We start from the raw sequence: 19,720 nt of genomic DNA on the forward strand, positions 1-19,720 counted from the left end.
TCCCTATTGACTGCAATGGGCTTTGGATCCAGCCCTTCTCTGATATGTTGAAGGCACAGCTAAGGTGACTAATAGAAACACCCCTTAGTATGCATTAATGGTCACAGAAAGCATGACTAGAACCCCAAGTGGAAAATTTGGCCTTTTAAGGTTCAGTCCTACAGCTCCTAGTCCTTATGCAGACAAAGCTCCCATTGATGTCTCTGGGAGTCTGACTGCCGGACTGAGCTCTTTATCACACCCAGATCCTATGGTGCCCTTTCTGGGCTCAGCCATTCTGATGAGCTGAGTCAGCTATCCAATAGACCCTACACCGCTGGGGGCAGGTATCTGTGCGGGCTTTACATTTTGCAATCAGTGCGCTCATTGTCACTAATCACCTTTTCTTTTCTTTGGAACAAGCACCTCAGAGACGCAGCAGCTGCTAATGAGTCCTTGGCAGACACCGAGAAGGTAGAGCCTAACTTCAGAAGGTTGGGCTTGTCGTTCTTCTGAGTCCCAGCAGGGATTTCATCCACAGCACTTGCTGATCTTCAAAGGAGTGAGCAATATTTCAGATTGCGAATCCAAAGCAACAGACAGAGAGTTTAAAAGTCTTTGAGTGGCACTGGCTTACGCAATAAAGGACAATCTCCATGATCTACATGGCATGACCCCTACAGAAAAGTGTTATATGGATAAAACTGTGAAGGTTCTACAGAAATTAATCTAAAAGCCTATAGGATTTAAACAGAGGATGTATTCCTTTCTATACTGCCTGGGCCAGATCCTCAGTTTCTGAAAATCAGCACAGTCCCACTGAAGTCAGTGAAGGTATTGCCAATTTACATCAGCAGAGGATTTGGCTTCAGGTTGTTTGAATTATCCTCAAGAACCTACAGCAAGGATGACATTTTCTATTAAATTCTACAGGGTGGTTAAAAAACAACAGGGGAAAGGGTACCATTCTTCATTACTTTCTATAGGCTATTTTCAGGATGGGAGGCTTTGAATCTAATCAAATAATTGAGGTTTCAGACAATCAAGGGGATTGTCAGTGTAATTAACAGATGTTGAGCGCTGCGGAAAATCAAGGTTCAGATAATGACAACAATACTGGAGATTTAACCCTTAAAACACTGATGTCGTCCACACTGCCAGACAAATGTACGCTTAGCAGAAATATATAATGCACTTATATATAGGGAATGGCCAATGGCAAGCTGCAGGTATGAAGGTTTTGCTGGCATTAGTTTGGGTTAGTTATGTTATTAACAAATGACAAAGTGGTGAGTGAGCTATGCCAATCATTCCAAACTTCTATACCCACCATGCTATCATTTATTCTGTATATACCACGTGTATTACAGCAAATCTATTTGAGAGATGTTTCGGAAGGTTTTTAAATGTTTCCCTGAGAATATTTGTTGTATCTTGCTGCCTGGTAGGTATCTTTTTTACCATCAGTCCAGCCACAGAGGGAGAGAAAAATTAAAGCCAATGACCTAAAATAGCTTTTCTAGACATAAAAATGTCATGAGTTTGAAGCCCAATGCCAAGCATAGTGGGTCCAGTGGGAAGATGAGAATCTCTCCTTGCCCATGGGAGAAGGCTGTCATTTCTCATCCTGCAGGGGGTGAGATATCAGACTTCAAAGCTGTGACAGGCTTCAATCCTGCATACACTTGTGGGCATGCTTCATTTGAATACCCTGAGTAGTCCCACTGAAGTCAATGTGGTAAAGTTAAAACACATCCTATGGGCCTTCAGGATTAGAGTCATAGATCGTAAACCCATCATGGGCCCAGGACGCTATATTGCCCGTCCAGGCCCTGGACCTTAGACCATAGTCATTTGAGAAATGATTCCACCTTTGGGCAGAGTTGACAACAAAAGTGTCAGCATGTTGACTTGGAACGCCCTGGCAGGGACGGTTGATTGGGCAGAGGGCCGGTGAGGTGCTCAAAAAGCACATGATAAATACACTGATCAATTTAACATGTGACTATCACCTCTACATGATACCAATTCTCCACAAAAAACACTGTCGTCCTGGGGCATGAACTGCAATGATTTCTTACTGTACGTACAGGGGAACATGGAGTAGCTCACAGCTCCGGTAATTGTGGTTAACTGTTGGCTGTTTTATAGGAAGTTCAATCAGTTTACTCAGGACGTGGTTAATGGAGAAATCTAAATGCAGCACTTCCCATGGTTCTGAATTAAGTCAATCATGCTTGATGGCAGAAACTCCTGTTTAACTGGGATAAGAATTCCGCTTAACTGGGGTACCTATCATGGATTAAGAGGTAGGTAAATAGGGGATTCTGGTCTTTGTAATGCTCAGAGGCTAATCATTCTTAGGCCTTGTCTGCATTTGGAATTAGCCCCAGCTGCAGTTGCAGCATGCTAGCCCCCTGCTTTAGACATCCCAAGATAGGGAGAGGTGCAGCGTACTCTGTTTTCAAAAAGGAATTAGCTCCAGTGATGCAAATCACAGCATCCCCGGTCTACACTTGGGGTTTGCACTGGAGCGGTCACAACTGGCTGCTGGTCACCCATGGCTAAATCGAGGCCAATCCCCCAAGTAGAGACAAGCCCCCTAGCTTTCTGTTGGTGGCATCTGTCGGTTACCTTTAACTCTTTAGTGATCCAAGGGGGTTGAACTAGTGACTCAGTCTGAGAACCTATAGGAAAAGTTAAACGTTACTCTGAAAACCATGTACTGCAAACTTGGCCTTCGTCCTTACTCAGGAAAACACCTCCTGAAGGGAATCAGGGGTTTTCTCTGAGGAACGACCAAGCAGGAGTGCAGTGAAGTCTTCAGGATTTGGCTCTAGATGAACAGTGTCTGCTACCACGTGGCTAACTAATCCAGTTGCTCTCTATAGTTTCACATCAGAGCACTGGCACACTAGATCCCCTGTGCCTCCTGCAGTCATAAAAAGGCCCATCTTTTAAAGACAAAAACTTTACTGATTACCTGTTAATGAAGAGCTTGTAGCTACTGTGTGTCCTCGACCCACTCAGGTTTGGGTCCCACGCCTGCTGTGCCTGCGGAGCTCTCCCTAACGTTAAATCAAGAGAACAGCACAATCACTGTCACTGAAGCAGCGCCAAAGGTGGCAAAAGCTTGCTTTACATAGGGATGGGAGGGGGAGTAGGGGTGGGTGCTCTGCCTAGGGAGCGAAGAGGGGAGCTACTGAGACTCGGTGGGGTGGGACAGTCGGCTCCAGGCTGGGAAAGGGGTCCTTGCGGTTCATGTCTCGCTTTTGCCAGCCACCAGATGTAGCTGCTCCCAGCTCCAGCCCAGTCATCCCGGTTCCCACCTGCTCCCCGGCCCAATCACAGGCACCATGGTGGCTGCTCCAGCCCCTCCACGTCCAGCTCTCACTTCTATCACCCTCCTACCTAGTGCATGTATTCATTCCCAGAATGCAGCAGAACAACACATGTGGGTGGAAACATAGATCTGCCCCCTCCCCAATATTTCCATTGTGAGGTCACTAGCCCCAAATGCTCCCCAGTTCCGCCTCCCCTGAGGTGCGCACAGCATTAGATCCTGGGACAATATGGCAGGGAGAAGATTTGGACTGGCTGTCCCGTATCCTTGTTTGGGGGACATAATAAATGACTGCATGACAGAGCTGGTTGAACACTGCATTAACAGCGTCCGTGAATAATCCTTCGTATTGGGACGGGCTGTTTGGTTCAGCTATGTCTGAAGCTCTTGTTACAGAACTTTGGAGTTGTGCTCCGGCTCCTCTCCAGCTCCAGGCAAAAACCTGCAGCTCCGGAGCTGCTCCGCGCTCCAGCTCCGGGCTCCGCACTCCAGCTCCAGGCTCCGCTCCAAAGCCCTGCCTTGTTATTCACTGTTCATGGACGTTCAGACAAATGAGTTTGGGGGAATGGCTGTTTGTGTGTGAATCCCTATATTTGCATGAATATGAGGGTCCTGTGTGCAAACAGGAGCATTTATTATTCCACTGATAGTCCTTATTCTTCTGTTTAAACGTTTTCCAGTCATCCGATCAAGGAAGAGAAACAATATTATGTGACATAAGTCGCCAATCACACCCCAGCAATACAAAACAGCTGAAGTGAACTATTTACAGGATATTTGGCCAAAAGTTTGCAGAAACGATTTGGTGAATACTTCTGAATAACTAATACAAGCACAGAAACCAGGGTTTGTTGGGGAGTGATTTGCAAATGGAAATGAGCTAGAGACGAGCAGGGTCTAATTCCCTCCAATTACGGGGGAGCTAAAATCAGGTGCAGAACCAGAAATGAGTGTTATTATTGAGGCCTCTTTCTAAATAGCAACACAAAAATACAATGCTGGATTCCAATAAAAGAGCTGCCATCTGAAGCATTAAAAAAAACAATAACTCAGAAATCTACAGTTAACTTCTGTTAAATAAATAAAGCTGAATAGTCACAAACTTTGTGGAAGTTTGGCTCTGAATCCAGACACAAACTCTGTGGGTCCCTCTACACTGCAATAAAAAACCCTCGGCACCAAGACTCAGAGCTTGGGTCAGCTGACTTGGCATTGTGGGGCTTGGGCTGCAGGGCTAAAAATAGCAGTGTAGACCTTCAGGCCCAGGCTGGAGCTCAGGCCCCCTTGCAGGGTCTCAGAGCCTGGGCTCCAGCCCAAGTCTGAACATCTACACTACTATTTTATAGCCCTGTAGTCTGAGCCCCTAGAGTCGGAGATAACTGACCTGGGCCAGTCACAGCCGTGCTGCGGGTCTTTTATTGCAATGTGATTCTTAGTCCCTTGATACACAATACTAACTATTCAAATCTTGTGGAAACCCAGATGCAGTAGGGTAATTATCATAGGATCCATAGTGACAAGTGACTGATTGAAGACCACTAGGTATTAGCCCAAAGATGCTTTTCTAATGAAAATCTGATCCAATCTCTCACAAGACAGGTCATATCATTTTAATTAAGAAAATTAATTGCTTAAACATAAGCCTGGTGAACAACAGCAACAATGGCAATATGCAAAAACAAACGAATACGTAACTATAAAAAAAGAGACTAAAGAAATCAGTGTATTTTCTCAAACAGCAGATGGCAGTATTGCAAAGTCAGGCTCTTTGGGTGACTCGGCGGTGAAGATGCTGGCAGTGAGAAATGAGAGGGTGTGACACATGCCTGATATCAAGGCCAGATCCTACTCTGATATCAGTTAACATAGGCCTATTGAAGTCAACATAGCTGTGTCGATGTACACCAGCTGAGGTTCTCAGAAGGGCACATGTTTACACTCCTTTCTGATAAGACAGCCTTGCAAGTCTCTACTCGCCTAGGGCAAGTTACCTGTATGTATTCTTTGACAAGCACTTCAAATACCCTTAGCTTTTCATCATCCTGGTGGGATGACCTGACTAGTTCACAGGCCTCGATGCCATACTTTTAGCACTAATCAAGCCCATTCCTTGTTCTGCAACAGCCTTCCAGTAGGAACAGTGCGGAGAAACAATTTATCAAGAGCCATCAGAAAACGAGTTAAATTTATGAATGGGATTATATGATGGGGTTGCTTGTGATTGGGTTCGATGACCCAGGAAGTCCCATCCAGTCCTATATTCCTGATTTAAGACTAGCATGTGGCTCCTGAAGAAGTTGCTTCCATGAACAATGAATTTTTAAATGCAAATGAGCTTCCAGAATACATGCTGGAATACTAGCAAAGATCACTGAGGATATGAATCTCCCTTGATCATAGTGGTCTTTTTCTGGACTGTAATAGCCCCATGGGGAGGAGAATGTCTTTTTTGGATATATTATCCTGGGAAAGGACGGCTACGGTGAGAAAATTCTCCGAGTCTACTTGTGTTACTTTATATACTGTATTTTTAGGGCCCGCTCCTGCAAAGTACTGAGCACTCTCAACTGCCATGGACTCAACAGGAACTGAGTGTACGCACCATCCCACAGGACTCACCCTTGATTCTGAGCATTACAGCCAAGATTTTCAAAAAGGGGTTAGCCCCTAAATCTATATTCAGGCACCTCGATAAGTAGTGGCTCCCACACTGCAGCATCCATGGTCTGTTGTAGGTTTATATTGACTACAGTTTTGGAGCTTTAAGTATCCACCTCTGTTATAGGAAGGAAGGATCTTTTTTCCCCCTTAGTGATGAGACAAGAGGTGGATTCTGTGCTGCGCATCTTAAAGGTGCACCCAGAACTCACAGCCCAAGGAGTGGGAGGGGGACTAAGGGGGCATTAAGACCCCTTTACACCCTCCCAGACCTGGGCTGCTCTGGGACCTGTAACAACTCCTGGCCCAAGTTAGACAGTCTGAGGCCTGTCTAATTGTGGGCAGACCCCTCCGGCTACCCTATGGGCCTCAGTGCTACCCCAATGCCTTCTCCCACTCTCAGCCCCACTCAAGACAATCTGCTGTCTAAGGCAAAACTTCAGTGGGCCGCTCCCCTCCTACCTGCCTGCCTCAGCTCAGCCACGGCAGTCTCTCTGCCCATTGCTGATTAACAAATCCTATTGCACCGCTGCCACATAAAGGAGAGCTGTGCCACCAGACTCCCTCCTCCAAGAGCCCACTGCAATCCGTAGAAGTTTGTCACCAGTCAGGCTGGGAAGGGCCTCTCCAAGACACTATTCCCCCTGCCCTGGAGTGTCCAGCCCAGCCCATCAGCACAAATGTCCTTAAATTAGAGCTGAGTTGCTGTGTGTGTTATCAGCAAGGATGCATGCTGCAGGCTGCTCCCAGTTTGCACCACTGCTCCGTGCAGGCGGCTCCGCTCTAAGCTGTGCCCCGGGGGTAGGACTGAGCAGGTCCAGGGAGATCAGAATTTGGGGGCTCTCCCAAATGACCATGGTGCTGAAGACTCTGAGCCAGCTCTGACCCCCTTACGGCCAGCTCCCAGGAGCAGTTCGCCAGCAGGGGTCACACACGGCAGCCCTCTGACTCTAGTGGGGTCAGGATTGGGCCCAGAGCCACACTCAGCAGCTTGACCTCCTCTCTCCCCCAACAGCTAGGGTCCTGGAGACCCCGTGTACCTGCCTCAGCCACCCGCCCCAGTCAGTTCCGCTCAGGGCAGGAGCAGATTGTTACACACACATGCAGGCTCTTCAGCCTTAACATTCAGCTTGTTCTGCAGCAGGCCCTCTGTCAGCCTGTGCTCTGTGGTTGGCCGGCCTGGTTTTCAGCATGCTTGCTTCGGGGGGGTGACTGCTGCAAGGAGCTTTTCCCCATTGGGGAGTGGGACAGCTCCGGCCACCTGGGCTGAATGGGAGAGTGAAGAGTGGCCGCAGGGCAAGGGGGCATGAAGGGGACGGAGATGACAGGGGAAGGAAGGGAGGTATGGGAAGGCTAAAGAGGGAAAAGGGCCGGTGGGGAGGCTGAAGGGGAAGCCGGGATGTGTGCGGGGGGGTCCCCAGCCCAGCCCGCAGGCCCTGTCTCATGCAGCATTCAGCACGCTGGCAGTCACCAGCACTTAAAATCTTTATTTTTACATAAAATGTTCATCTGTGGCTCTGTCAGCACCGAGCAAGCAAGAGACCCAGCTCAACTCAGGGTGGAGGAAGGGAGCAGCTTCTACTATTTCAATTGCCTTTTACGCACGCAGCTCCCCCTACACCTCCACACACAAAACAGAACCAGCAAAGTGGTTTCGATAAAATTTCGGGATCAATCAACTGGTTTTTGCATGTTTGCTGGCACAACGTTGGACGTTCAATACCTTTTCTGATTTCTGCTCAGAGGGAAACTGGAAGTCAGTCTGGAGGTGACCTACTGCAAGGATAAATCATAGTAACAATTTCAAAGTAGAAATTTGAATAGTACCTCTCCTGCAGCCCCTGTTTGACAGTATCAAAGATGTGCTCTCCGAAATGCTGCTGGAGTCACAATAATCCACAGAGAGTTGTCTGTAATCCTCTGCCGACTGACTATAATTCAGTAACCTGGCCCCTGTGTTTGGAAACAGAAAAGAAGCCTGGTAAATCACCATATTCTCTTTTGACTCTAAAATTGCTGTATCCAAGTGCTCGCTTAGCTATCGCTTGGTCTTGGCTCACTTTAATCGAGTCGTCTTTGCTGTTGAATGTCTTGAGTGCTTTTCACTTCCATCAGGAAAGCATTCACCAGCCCTTAGCAGAGCTGCTTCTCTTCCCTCGTGCTTTTTAGAGCCCTACTCTGACAGAAAGCAGTCCCTACAGCCCCTTCAGTGATCCCAACCAACATGAGCCTAATGTACACATTATTTCCATCAAGTTTTAATTGAAAAGTGTCAGGAAGGTTCAGGTAGCCAAGGAGCAAGTTCTAGCTATTTCTGTCCTTCAAAGTCACATGTCCGAGAGACCCCAGCTATCTCCTTCAGGAGTGCTCCATATTGAGTGCCAAGATACAGATCCACCATACAGTGCAACTGCAGCAATTCCCCAAGAATGGTGACCCAAAACATCATGAAGTTGCAGCCCCTCTCTTTGCTTCTATTATATCTTACCCCTATCCTTTTCCCGGGCCTTACAACTTGGGGTGGTAATTTTTAAAGCGGAAAAATATTCAATGAAATGCATCCTCAATAGAAAATGCACCCCGAATGTCCACACTTTAAAATAACAAAGGTACTGATATAGCAAAGCATTCAAGCAAGTGTTTAACTTTAAGCATGTGCTTAATTCTATTGAAGTCAATGAGACATAAGCATGTGCTCACATGATTTGCTGAATAGAGACAGGGCTACTCGTATGTTGTGCATAAGAGCTTGCTGAATTAGGGGCAAAACCAGGACAGAAATACACTGATATTAACTTCTGCTGAGGTGAACATCAAGATTTATTGACCTGAGAGGAAACAAAAGGACATGAAGCCGAAGTCAATATTTATCTTGCAGCAGAGTTTTACCCGGAGGGCCAATAACATCTTGAAGTTCAGTTAAAGTGAATCATGAAGTCAGGATGGATTGCTGCGTACATTGTGACCAGGGATCCAAAAGCATGAACCCCACTTGCCTTTCTCAGGTGGGTTGTCTAGTTGGCTACAGTAGGGCTGCCTCCATGGATATGATGAGCAGAATTTGGCCTTGTTTCTTAAAAGCACTCTAGGAGTAATAAAAGTAAAAGTAAAAAAAATCTTTTTGAAAGGAAGATGTATGCTGACCTTTACTGGGCTATTCAAGAAGGAAATATGTGAATATGCTCTTGAAATGGCTTGAGCATGAATTCAGGGGAAACTATTCTTCACCTTTGAGCATTCAGTTGGAGACAGAGTACCAAAACAATTTTTTTTTCGTATAGTGTCTTTCATGTGGACTGTTTTAAGGAGTTAAATATATGCATGCTGATCCATTAACATTGCTCCCTAGCCTTCAGATCATAGTCCTTTGAACCTGTAAGCAGTGAAAGTCTTGCTGAGTTGTCATAGATTTTTCTCCATCATACGCTCATTCAGACGCAAAGCAGTAAATATCATATTCAACTCTACATATAATTGACCCAACATAATTTGAAACAATTCACCTGGCCTGGAAGACCCCCTGAGAAGCACAGTGTAAACCAGAATCCTTTACCTTGATGAAAATTCAGCTGGGAGGCCAATGCTGAGCTGTCAGATGCTTTCCCGTGCAGCCTTTTCCTTATCACATGGCTTCTGTTCAGGTGGCTGTCTTCAGTGGCTATCTGCTCTACCTGCAAACCAATTGCACTGCAAGTCAATGTCAGCAGACCAGGGGACTTCAAACCTTCATGAGGAAGTGCTCCTTGCCCTCAGCTTGGCCTAGGCTCATCAGTGACACTGTATGTGAGTGTGTGTTAAATAAATGATACCGCCTATTGGGGATGGAAATAAACTATTTGCAAATGGACTATTGGATTATTATTAACTGGAGCTGATCAAAAAACAGGGGACATTTTATTTGAAAATCTCATTGACTTTCTCTTCCATTTTTTCCCAATCAAAATGTCAACAAAAGTGCTCCCTGAAAACGTAAATTCTTGAAAACAATTTATCAAGCTTATTTATTAACACCACCACCTTTCAGGCTTGATTGTGCCTTTATGGCCCAGCCCCACGGCAAAGGAGGTGCAGGGAGCTCACACATATTGTACCTGATATAGGTAGGATGTCTTTGAGCTCGTAGAATGACATAAACCAGAGTGGCAAGTGGAAACTCTTTATACAGGGGGAGCATGCTCTCCTCTCTCGTGAAGCCAGTTCCATTGGCCAGTGTGAAGTCTCACAGCCTGTGGAAAAGCTACTATCACTGTGGCATTAGCCTGGAGCATGAAGTCTGGGCAATGATCCCATGGAGACTGGATTTGTATCTCTCTATGCGTGGAGGTACATTGTATGGGGAAGTCTCTTTGCCTCATCCACATGGGCACACACCCACACAAGGCCACTGTCAACTGCTCTAGAGGCAGTCTCCCAGAGGTCCCAGCATTCTCCTAACTAGTCTCCCTCTATTCATCTCAAATTAACCCAATCCATCAATTTAACATAAAAATCAGTCAACCAGCCCTAAAACTTCAGGGCTTGCAATCTTCCTTTAGTATCCTGTCAGCCTGGCCTGAGACTCTTGTCCCTATGCTACTCCAGGCCTTTCTGCTTCCCTATCTCACTCTGTTCTCCTTGCTTTATAGCAGGGCTTGTTTTCCTTATTGGTCCCAGCTGTGGCTGCATGCCACCATGATTGGCAATGCTGGCAGCTGTGCTGGGGTTGCCTGAAAGTGGGGAAGATGCTCCTCTCCCTTCTGCCTATGCCCAGATGGGGTTTGTAAACCCCAGGACAGCCACATAATCTGGTTTTGGGGAAATTAGAGCCAGTTCCTACTTCCTTTACTCTCACAAGTATTCCCTCTGAAATACAGTGGGGTTACTTGAATGGGTAAATCCAACAGGATGTAGCCCATAACCCACAGCACAGTTGTTTAAAGGTACTTAGCTAGTCTTAAAAGTCATCCAGCATTCAAGGTTTTCACCATGCTCTGGGCTGGGGCTTTTACATCTGATAATCCTAGGAGTGGTAATATTGCAATCCTGGGATTGGGGCCATGGCATCCCAATGTTGACAATACATTGTATTCCTAAAACGTAATGGTATCTGGGTATAATTTTCAAAACTGCCTAACTCTGTGACGTAGGAGCCTAAGTCCCATTGATTTTTCAGGTGCTTTTGGAAAAATTCATCCCTGCTTCCATGGTGTCAAAAATATGTAGAAGCCTAATAGAAAAATGCAACCTAAACACTGAAGAAAGTACATGCACCATCTTCCATGGTACAAGAGTCACTCATTTCAAGCCATCATTGACTTTTCACAGGCTGACTTGCTCTCAAATATTCTACTCTACTGTCCATACTCCCTGCCCCGCCAAAAAAAACCCAACCAGGACTACTATAGTATTGTCACTGCTGGGAAATAAAAGAGGTACTGACCTCAGTGATGCTTCCTAGCACAAATTTGACCATTCTCTGGATGTAAACACTTGCAGGAGAAGAGGAAGATTCCTTCTGGTGCACTTCACATGCCTCCAAAATGGATTCTGGGGAAAGTCTTTTATGCGGCAGATCTTCACACAGCTTTAGCAGCAGGGCATGTAACTGATCACTCAGCTGAAGGGACTGAGACAACAGGGAGATAATGGTAAATAATAGCTCTCATTTAGATAAAACACTGTAAAATGCTCCATGAACTTGGGCTGGAATTTTCTGAAGGACCTTTGAGTTTCAATGAGAATTCACTTAATTCCCTTAGCCCCTGGGAAATCCCAGTCTAGATACATAGAGTACCACTGAAATGAAGCCACCCTGGTAAGGAGGATGTCACTGAAGGTAAATGTCAGATATTATGATTCAGAACAGTGCATCGAGGGGGAGATGTGGCTACTGACAGCCACTGTGGCTGCTCCACAAATCTGAAGTTCAGATCATTCATTTTTAATATCTCATCCTTAAGCTGCATGGCACTCTCTCAGTCTCAGAAGGGTCAAGAATTGAGCTACTCAAATCTATGTTTCTATGGAGACCAGATATTTAAATTCTACGTGGTTATTTAGGTTATGGACTCCCTACACTGAGACCACGGAGAAGTAAAACGTCCTAGAAAAGGAGCTCAGATGGACTAAATAATAATAGCTTCCCATATCACCAATGCGGAGTTAATAGCTCGAAGGATATGTTAGTGAAACAAGAGTGCCTCCAGCAAATCTTTGAAGAGACACTGAACTGGCTGAGCAGGAAATGGTTGGCTACTAATAGCAGTTCTGGTGGTAAAAATCTGCCCAGGGCAGAAAGAGAGATCGTTAGTCACTTCACAGCCATCCCATGCTTTGAACAAGTCATCTTCATTTGCACAGAGCTGTGTGTCCAATACTGTATACATACAGGTCACCAAAATGATGCAGATGTGACTTTCTTCAGCATAAGAACATAAAAACGGCCATATTAGGTCAGACCAATGGTCCATCTAGCCCTGTAGTCTGTCTTCCAACAGTGGCCAATGCCAGGTGCTTCAGAGGAAATGAACAGAACAGGGCAATTATTGAGTGATTCATTCCCTGTCGTCCACTGCCAGCTTCTGGCAATCAGAGGCTTAGGGATACACAGAGCATGTGTTGCTTCTCTGACCAGCTTGGCTAATAGCCATTGATGGACCTATCCTCCATGAGCTTACCTACCGGTAATTCTTTTTTTGAAACCAAGCTTGAAGCCCTATTTATCTTATTTCTGGTATGAAGGAAATTCCCCTCCCCTTGCCTCATGGGATGGGCTAGGGAATCCTGACTCTTAAAGAAAGATACAATGCAAATGCAAATCCTGGATTTGGATAATCCTAAACTTTGGCATCTGGCTCTGAGCTTCCCAGCTGGTCCTGATCTCTCTAATGGGCCAAGCCAAAACACCAGCCATAAACTTCCCACCTGGACTATGGAAAGTTCAACTCATACCACCCAACTTTCCAACCTGCCAATGTGTGACAAAATAAAGGAAAACAAAGATATTGATATTACTGACCTGGTTTGGAGGAACCTGATAGTCTGCTGACCAATAGAGGGTCATTCCCAAAGAATACACCAGCATCTGGCAAACAAGAACACCCAACCAACCAGTTATGAATTATATGTCAATAATTACAGAGAACTCACCTGGCAATGAGATCTCTGAAGCCGTGAGCCGTGATTGGGACTTTTAAAGCTGGACTGGATAGAGCACATGTACATGTACAATGGGACACAGCCCTGACTAGCAGAGAGATGGAATAGGTGGGACATAATAGATCTTCAGCTCTATGGGCCAGATTGTCTCCTATGCATGAAAACACATGCTGGGGATGGTTTGACAGGCTGGCGAGCCAGCAGCTGAGCCATGCTCTGGTCACTTAGGCACTAACTAGTTCCCCAGAGAAGTCCTGACTGAGGGGCGGAAGACAATTACCTAATCAGACAGTGGGCTGATGTGCTCAGGGGCTACTTATCCCAGCAGCTGAGAAGGTGGTTGTAAAGCACAAGAAGGAGGGGCAAAGGAAAGAGAGGGGCTAACAGGGGAAGCCAGGCCTGTGGCTGATGAGACTGCTTCCTCTCCTTGAAGACAGCGCTGAGGATTACAGTGCTGCACTAGGACTGTGATGGCAGCATGGTGGTAGGAGCATCAAAAAACACTCACAGAGGGGTTGGCAATCAAGAGGCATCCAAGAGTGTTTGTGAGTGATCCCAAGGCAGGAAAGGAGCCTCTGCACACCAGCTGGGGTCGCGAGCCACAGGGGTGCATAGATGCTGTTCGCCTTCCCCTGGCTGGTAGGATTCCTGGAGCACAGCACTGTCAGCGTCCCTCACCATAGCATCAGGCAGGACAAGATCTGGTGCATATTCCTGTCTTTGGAGTTAGGCCCCCACCCACCAGGGAGCAATGCTGCTCTACAGCTTGCACAGGAGAAAGTGGGTCCGTTCACCTCTCTTTCTGTCCTTGCATAGCAGAAGATCTGGTCCCCATTGCTATATGTCTTTTTCCTCAGCTCTGCCATGGCCATTTCTTGCACTTCTAGCATCCTGAGGAGGTTTCCGTTCTGTTCTGCAGCCCTGACGTTATCCCTGTTTATTACCAGCTGTGATTCCATTTGCCAGCAGGCTGCCACAAGAACAAACCCGGTAAAGATGTCTATTAAAATGTTTATTAGCCCCATCTGCTTCAGAGGGCCGGAGCTCAGTTTGCAAATCACCCCAGCAGAGCAAAGCTGCCAGAGACACCCATTTTGCAGGGTGTCTATTCAACAGTTATTAAGCAAAATCCGTTTGGAAGATTAGCACATTCCTGTCTCATGTTTATACAGACAAGCTGCTTTCAATTAGCCAGGTTTCATACAGTCATTGATTTAATAGGGGGACTTGACTTTAAGAGACTATTCCTCTCTAGCCTTACTCTAGGATCCCTCTTTGCCGTGGAAGGATGGGAACCCAATCCGTATAGGGCTTCTGCATCTCCACCTAATGGCTCCCGGCCCCCCACAGCTCTGCCCAGCTCCCGGACAGCCCAGATCCAATGAAGCCAGTGGCTGCCTCTGGGACCCCCTCTTGAGCAGAGAGGTGCTTCAACTAGAACAGTCCTACAGTTTCTGACCCACACTGAATTAGCCCATCCTGCCATCAGCCCTCCTGCTCTTTCTATATACCCCAAAATGGCAGGGGGTCCTCTGTGGTAGAGAGTGCTGAGGAATAGGCTATCCATCCAACAGGGAGAGGTGAGATAGGCATGGAAGGACGCTCTGGATGTGAATCAAGGGAGCACTATCCTCCCACAGTATCTGGCATTAAAATGACCTTATTAGATAAAAGTCTTTTTTTTAAATGTTCCCTTCACAATATGTGTGTGGGGTGACTGAAATTGTAGGGGGTCACTTCTCAGATGGGATGAGGTGGCTGGTGCAAATCACTTTGGCCCATTTCCACCAGACTTGTGGGACCGTGGGATGATGTTTGAGATTGCAGTAGAATCCCAAATGCCCCTTGATTTCAGGGGGATTCTAGGTTCCAGACAAACCTTTCTCGCAGCCTTAACTACAGTCTAACTTGGTTTTGTTCACTGCCCTTGTAAGAGGGAGTCTGATGTTAGATGCTGGGTCTGTTGTGCTGACACATTTGGACCGGAGTATTTTGCCTAACAAACTCCAAGGTACAATCAGGCTGTTCAAAAACCCTCACCTTTGTCAATCCAACATGCTTGTTTTTACTCTGTCCATGGAGCAGTTCTGGTGCCCTGAAAGGGGCAACTTCTTGGTGAGACACATTGTCTTGGAAAGACAAACTTCCTCTGGCTGAAAGTACCATTGACCATGGGCAAATCACATGGATAAGTGGATCTGAAAAACAGGATCAGCAGGAAAGCAGGGTTAATATTCAGAGGGGTAGGAAAAACTAGCATAAGTTTCAGAGGGGTAGCCACATTAGTCTGGATCTGTAAAAGCAGCAAAGAGTCCTGTGGCACCTTATAGACTAACAGACGTATTGGAGCATGAGTTTTCGTGGGTGAATACCCACTTCGTCGGATGCATGTAGTGGAAATTTCCAGAGGCAGGTATAAATATGCAAGCAAGAGTGAGTCAGGCTAGAGATAACGAGGTTAGTTCAATCAGGGGGGATGAGGCCCTCTTCTAGCAGTTGAGGGGTGAACACCAAGGGACGAGAAACTGCTTTTGTAGCTGATAGCCATTCACAGCCTTTGTTTAATCCTGAGCTGATGGTGTCAAATTTGCAGATGAACTGAAGCTCAGCAGTTTCTCTTTGAAGTCTGGTCCTGAAGTTTTTTTGCTGCAGGATGGCTACCTTTAAATCTGCTATTGTGTGTCCAGGGAGATTGAAGTGTTCTCCTACAGGTTTTAGTATATTGCCATTCTTAATATCTGATTTGTGTCCATTTATCCTTCAATCTCCCTGGATACACAATACGTCTGTTAGTCTATAAGGTGCCACAGGACTCTTTGCAGGGTTAATATTGTTCAGTTCACTCTGCTGGGACAATGAGCTTCTGAGGCTGTAGCATCAAACTCACGTGGACAAATTCACCCATGGCCTGGCCAGGAGAACTAAATTGTGCCAGGGCTGATTTTGTCACAGAGACGCTCAGAGATCTGATTTTGGTCTCATGTACACCACTTTTACATCTATATAACCCCACTGACTTCAGTGGAGCTATTTCTGATTAACACCAGTGCACATGAGAGGAGAATCAAGTCAGTAACACGTGCAAACAGTCTGAACTCTACTAAGACATTTAATTTGTGATTGTTACTAGGCCTTGTGGGTCAAAACACATGAGGCTACCTGGCAAGTAGGGGTCATCTGCTAGTAAAGCATTAATTTTCAAAGAGGCCTAAGAGAGGTAAGCACCCAACTCCCATTGAATTTCACCACCAGCATACTGAGCTTCGCCATTTGCTGGGCCATTTTTTTGCTCTACGCTGTCGCTCCACAGTCAACCAGCTCTGCATGTAACCCTGCATCTTACAATAGTGACCCTGCAGTTGTTGACCAATTACTGTCAGATACTATTGTGTTTTTTAAATGGAAACTCCAGATCCAAACCATCCCGCATGAACTTTGGGGAAGTTTTTATCTGTATCCAAGTTTCACAATTGCCCCATAAAATGGGTCAAACCAAACACTTGGATCCAAATCCCTGCTACTCTAGGTACATTTGTATTCAGGTTTTGTGGCTCAGCCTTCTCTCTGCTTTATATACATAGTATATTTCAACCCAAAGGATCCGAAAGCACTTTACAATGGAAAATTAGGCTCCGAAATCCATATTTAGGCATCTAAATAACTGGCCAGATTCTCAGAACTGCAGAGCAACCAACAGCTCCCTCTGGAGTCAATGCTGAGTTTTGCTGAAGTGTAGCCCACTCTGGCATGAAAATGGAGTGAATTCAACCAACCCATAAACACACAACATTCAACCAACCCATAAACACACAAACAAACGCCAAACAGAGTGTGTATGTGTGTCCATCCGTCCATGTGAGTTTGACCAAACACAGCAAAGAGGATGGGTTCAAATGTCCATAAACACAAGACAGGGCTTTGTCAAAAAGACCCACACAGACTCAACTTGGTTTATTTCCATTCAAAAGAAGAAGGACTGAGTTGACCCTGGTAGTATTTGTACTTGGGACTCCTGGCCATGTATGTAATAGAAACAGGAGACTTGGGCTACTAAGCCATTCTCTCCAGCCTAGACCATGTAGCAGGAACGAGGGTCTCGAAAGGATAAAAGCTAGGGTGTAAACCCTACATGCCTCTATCTTTTGGCATTTTGACAAAAAGATTAATCATCTTCAATTTACACCTGAAACATGGCTTGTGCGTCCCAGACATGAGGACAAGGAAGGAAAGGTTAAGGAGTCATACAGCCACAGGGATACATAGCCAAAGCAGCTACACACTCAATACCAGTGGCAAGTTCGTAACAGCTTGGGCATTTCTTAACTTAAAAAATTAAAGGCCCTTAAAATAATAATAATCAATTAACCCTGTCCCCATCTCCCTTTCCCCCTCCGTAGCACTGTATCAGAAAGCAATTATTGTTTGTAGGGAAGCTTGTTTGTTTTATCATTTTAGTTAAAACCAGAGACATTCAAGAGGCTTAATAACGCCTCAAAATGTTGCATTCGCTTGGCATGACCAATACCTAAAATGTAAGTGACAGAATACTCAGCCTTGCACCAACCTAGACTTCTGCTGCTTCCTGTTCCCCTTTGTCATGTCCTGCCTCACTATTCTAAGCCCATCTGCTTATCACCAAGAAAAATAAAAGCCTCCTACTAGTTGAATGGGTAGCCACCTGAATTTGTCTTGTCTCTCCTTATTGCCAACACAGGAATGTTATCTATTCAAGTGACATCATCATAGGACCTAATCACATCAGCCATACCATCAGGGGCTCATTCACCTGCACATCTACCAATGTGATATATGCCATCATGTGCCAGCAATGCCCCTCTGCCATGTACATTGGCCAAACCGGACAGTCTCTCCGCAAAAGAATTAATGGACACAAATCTGACATCAGGAATCATAATACTCAAAAACCAGTGGGAGAACACTTTAACCTGTCTGGTCATTCTATGACAGACCTGCGGGTGGCTATTTTACAACAGAAAAACTTCAAAAACAGACTCCAACGAGAGACTGCTGAGCTGGAATTGATATGCAAACTAGATAGAATCAACTCAGGATTGAATAAGGACTGGGAATGGTTGAGCCATTACAAACATTGAATCTATCTCCCCTTGTAAGTATTCTCACACTTCTTATCAAACTGTCTGTACTGAGCTAGCTTGATTATCACTTCAAAAGTTTTTTTCTCTTACTTAATTGGCCTCTCAGAGTTGGTAAGACAACTCCCACCTGTTCATGCTCTCTGTATGTGTGTATATATATCTCCTCAATATATGTTTCACTCTATATGCATCCGAAGAAGTGGGCTGTAGTCCACGAAAGCTTATGCTCTAATAAATTTGTTAGTCTCTAAGGTGCCACAAGTACTCCTGTTCTTTTTACAGGAATGTTAGTTACACACTTTGATGGCTTTGCACTTTGTGTCGTTGTAGCAGGGTGTGTCAGCTTTTTAACACAGGACTGGAAGAGACTTCCTGGAAGGGACTTCAAATCCCCTGCTGTCACAGACAACTCCACCCTAAAGAATACCTGTGGGGACTATAGGCAGAGGACGTGACCTCAGAGCAGCAATTTAGGGCTTGGGCAAAAAATCAAGGCCACTGTCTTGTAATGAACTCCCTGCTGGTGTCCGAGCAGATTACACAGAGATAGCTGTCACATTTAAAAACGTCTCAGTCTGTTTTGAAGGATCCTGTCTTTCTCATCACTGCTCTCTGTCTTGATAATGGGGAATCCCAGGAGTCCTTCAGAACAATATGAATGTTCCAGGGTGACCAGTGTAGGCAGGTAGATGGACAGCTACCAAAACATAACCATCCACTCACCTTTGGGCAGGTCCTGGAGAAGATTTTCTGTGCCCAGATGTAAGAGAGCCCATATATCTTCCTCCTCCAAAGGGCTTCCCTTCAGCTGCAGGACCTCAGCCAGAGTCACACAGGAGCTGCTCATCCTTGCTACAATAGAAACCAGACAGCTAGAGCAGACTGAACTGTTCAAAACAAATCACATTCATTGCACATTTATCCCCTTTTCAGGGTAGCTAACCGTTCATGAACCTGATTTCTTAGACCTTAGGCAGCATCAATGGATTGTTTGGAGCAAATGATTTCCATCTACCAGATTTTTTGTGGAAGTGGCTGGTATGATTATTCATTATTCAGGATGCATAAGTGGTCACCTGAATCATATGGCATCATTTCTGCTGCCTGATTGGATGACTTACACTTTCTAAATAGGAGGCATGGCTGAACAAAGCATTGCTGTTGTGATTTTCCCCAGGGTGGTGGATGGGCGAAGGAGGGAGCATCTGAGAGTGAGAAAGAGCTGGAGAAGAAAGAGATGTCATGAGACAAGAAGGTCTATTAAATGTATGACATTTAAAATCCTGTCCTTGTGCTTTTTTGCACAAGAAAGAGCATAATATCTGGCTATCTACATGGACCCAAGATTAAAGAAATGCCTGCGTTCCTTCCTGGTGAAGGAGAGGTGAACATAAGAACGGCCATACTGGATCAGACCAATGGTCCATCTAGCCCAGTAGCCTGTCTTCTGATAGTGGACAATGCCAGACGGAATGAACAGAACAGG

General features: G+C 45.6%; 1 protein-coding gene across 1 annotated transcript in view; it reads right to left on the bottom strand.

The window, feature by feature from the left end:
* Nucleotides 1–19,720, bottom strand: part of FRMPD2 (FERM and PDZ domain containing 2) — a 161,744-nt gene that overhangs the window by 98,183 nt on the left and 43,841 nt on the right. Inside the window, exons 4-11 of the mRNA XM_065553623.1 lie at nucleotides 18,958–19,086; nucleotides 15,158–15,315; nucleotides 12,978–13,043; nucleotides 11,400–11,585; nucleotides 9,534–9,651; nucleotides 7,808–7,933; nucleotides 2,963–3,047; nucleotides 381–531 (exon numbers count right to left, since the gene is read on the bottom strand). Coding sequence (XP_065409695.1) covers nucleotides 381–531; nucleotides 2,963–3,047; nucleotides 7,808–7,933; nucleotides 9,534–9,651; nucleotides 11,400–11,585; nucleotides 12,978–13,043; nucleotides 15,158–15,315; nucleotides 18,958–19,081 — 1,014 coding nt within the window. The 5' untranslated portion in view covers nucleotides 19,082–19,086. The remainder of the gene's footprint in view (nucleotides 1–380; nucleotides 532–2,962; nucleotides 3,048–7,807; nucleotides 7,934–9,533; nucleotides 9,652–11,399; nucleotides 11,586–12,977; nucleotides 13,044–15,157; nucleotides 15,316–18,957; nucleotides 19,087–19,720) is intronic.

Source organism: Chrysemys picta, chromosome 7 (assembly GCF_011386835.1).
Source record: "Chrysemys picta bellii isolate R12L10 chromosome 7, ASM1138683v2, whole genome shotgun sequence".
In the NCBI taxonomy this organism is placed as follows: Eukaryota; Metazoa; Chordata; order Testudines; family Emydidae; genus Chrysemys; species Chrysemys picta.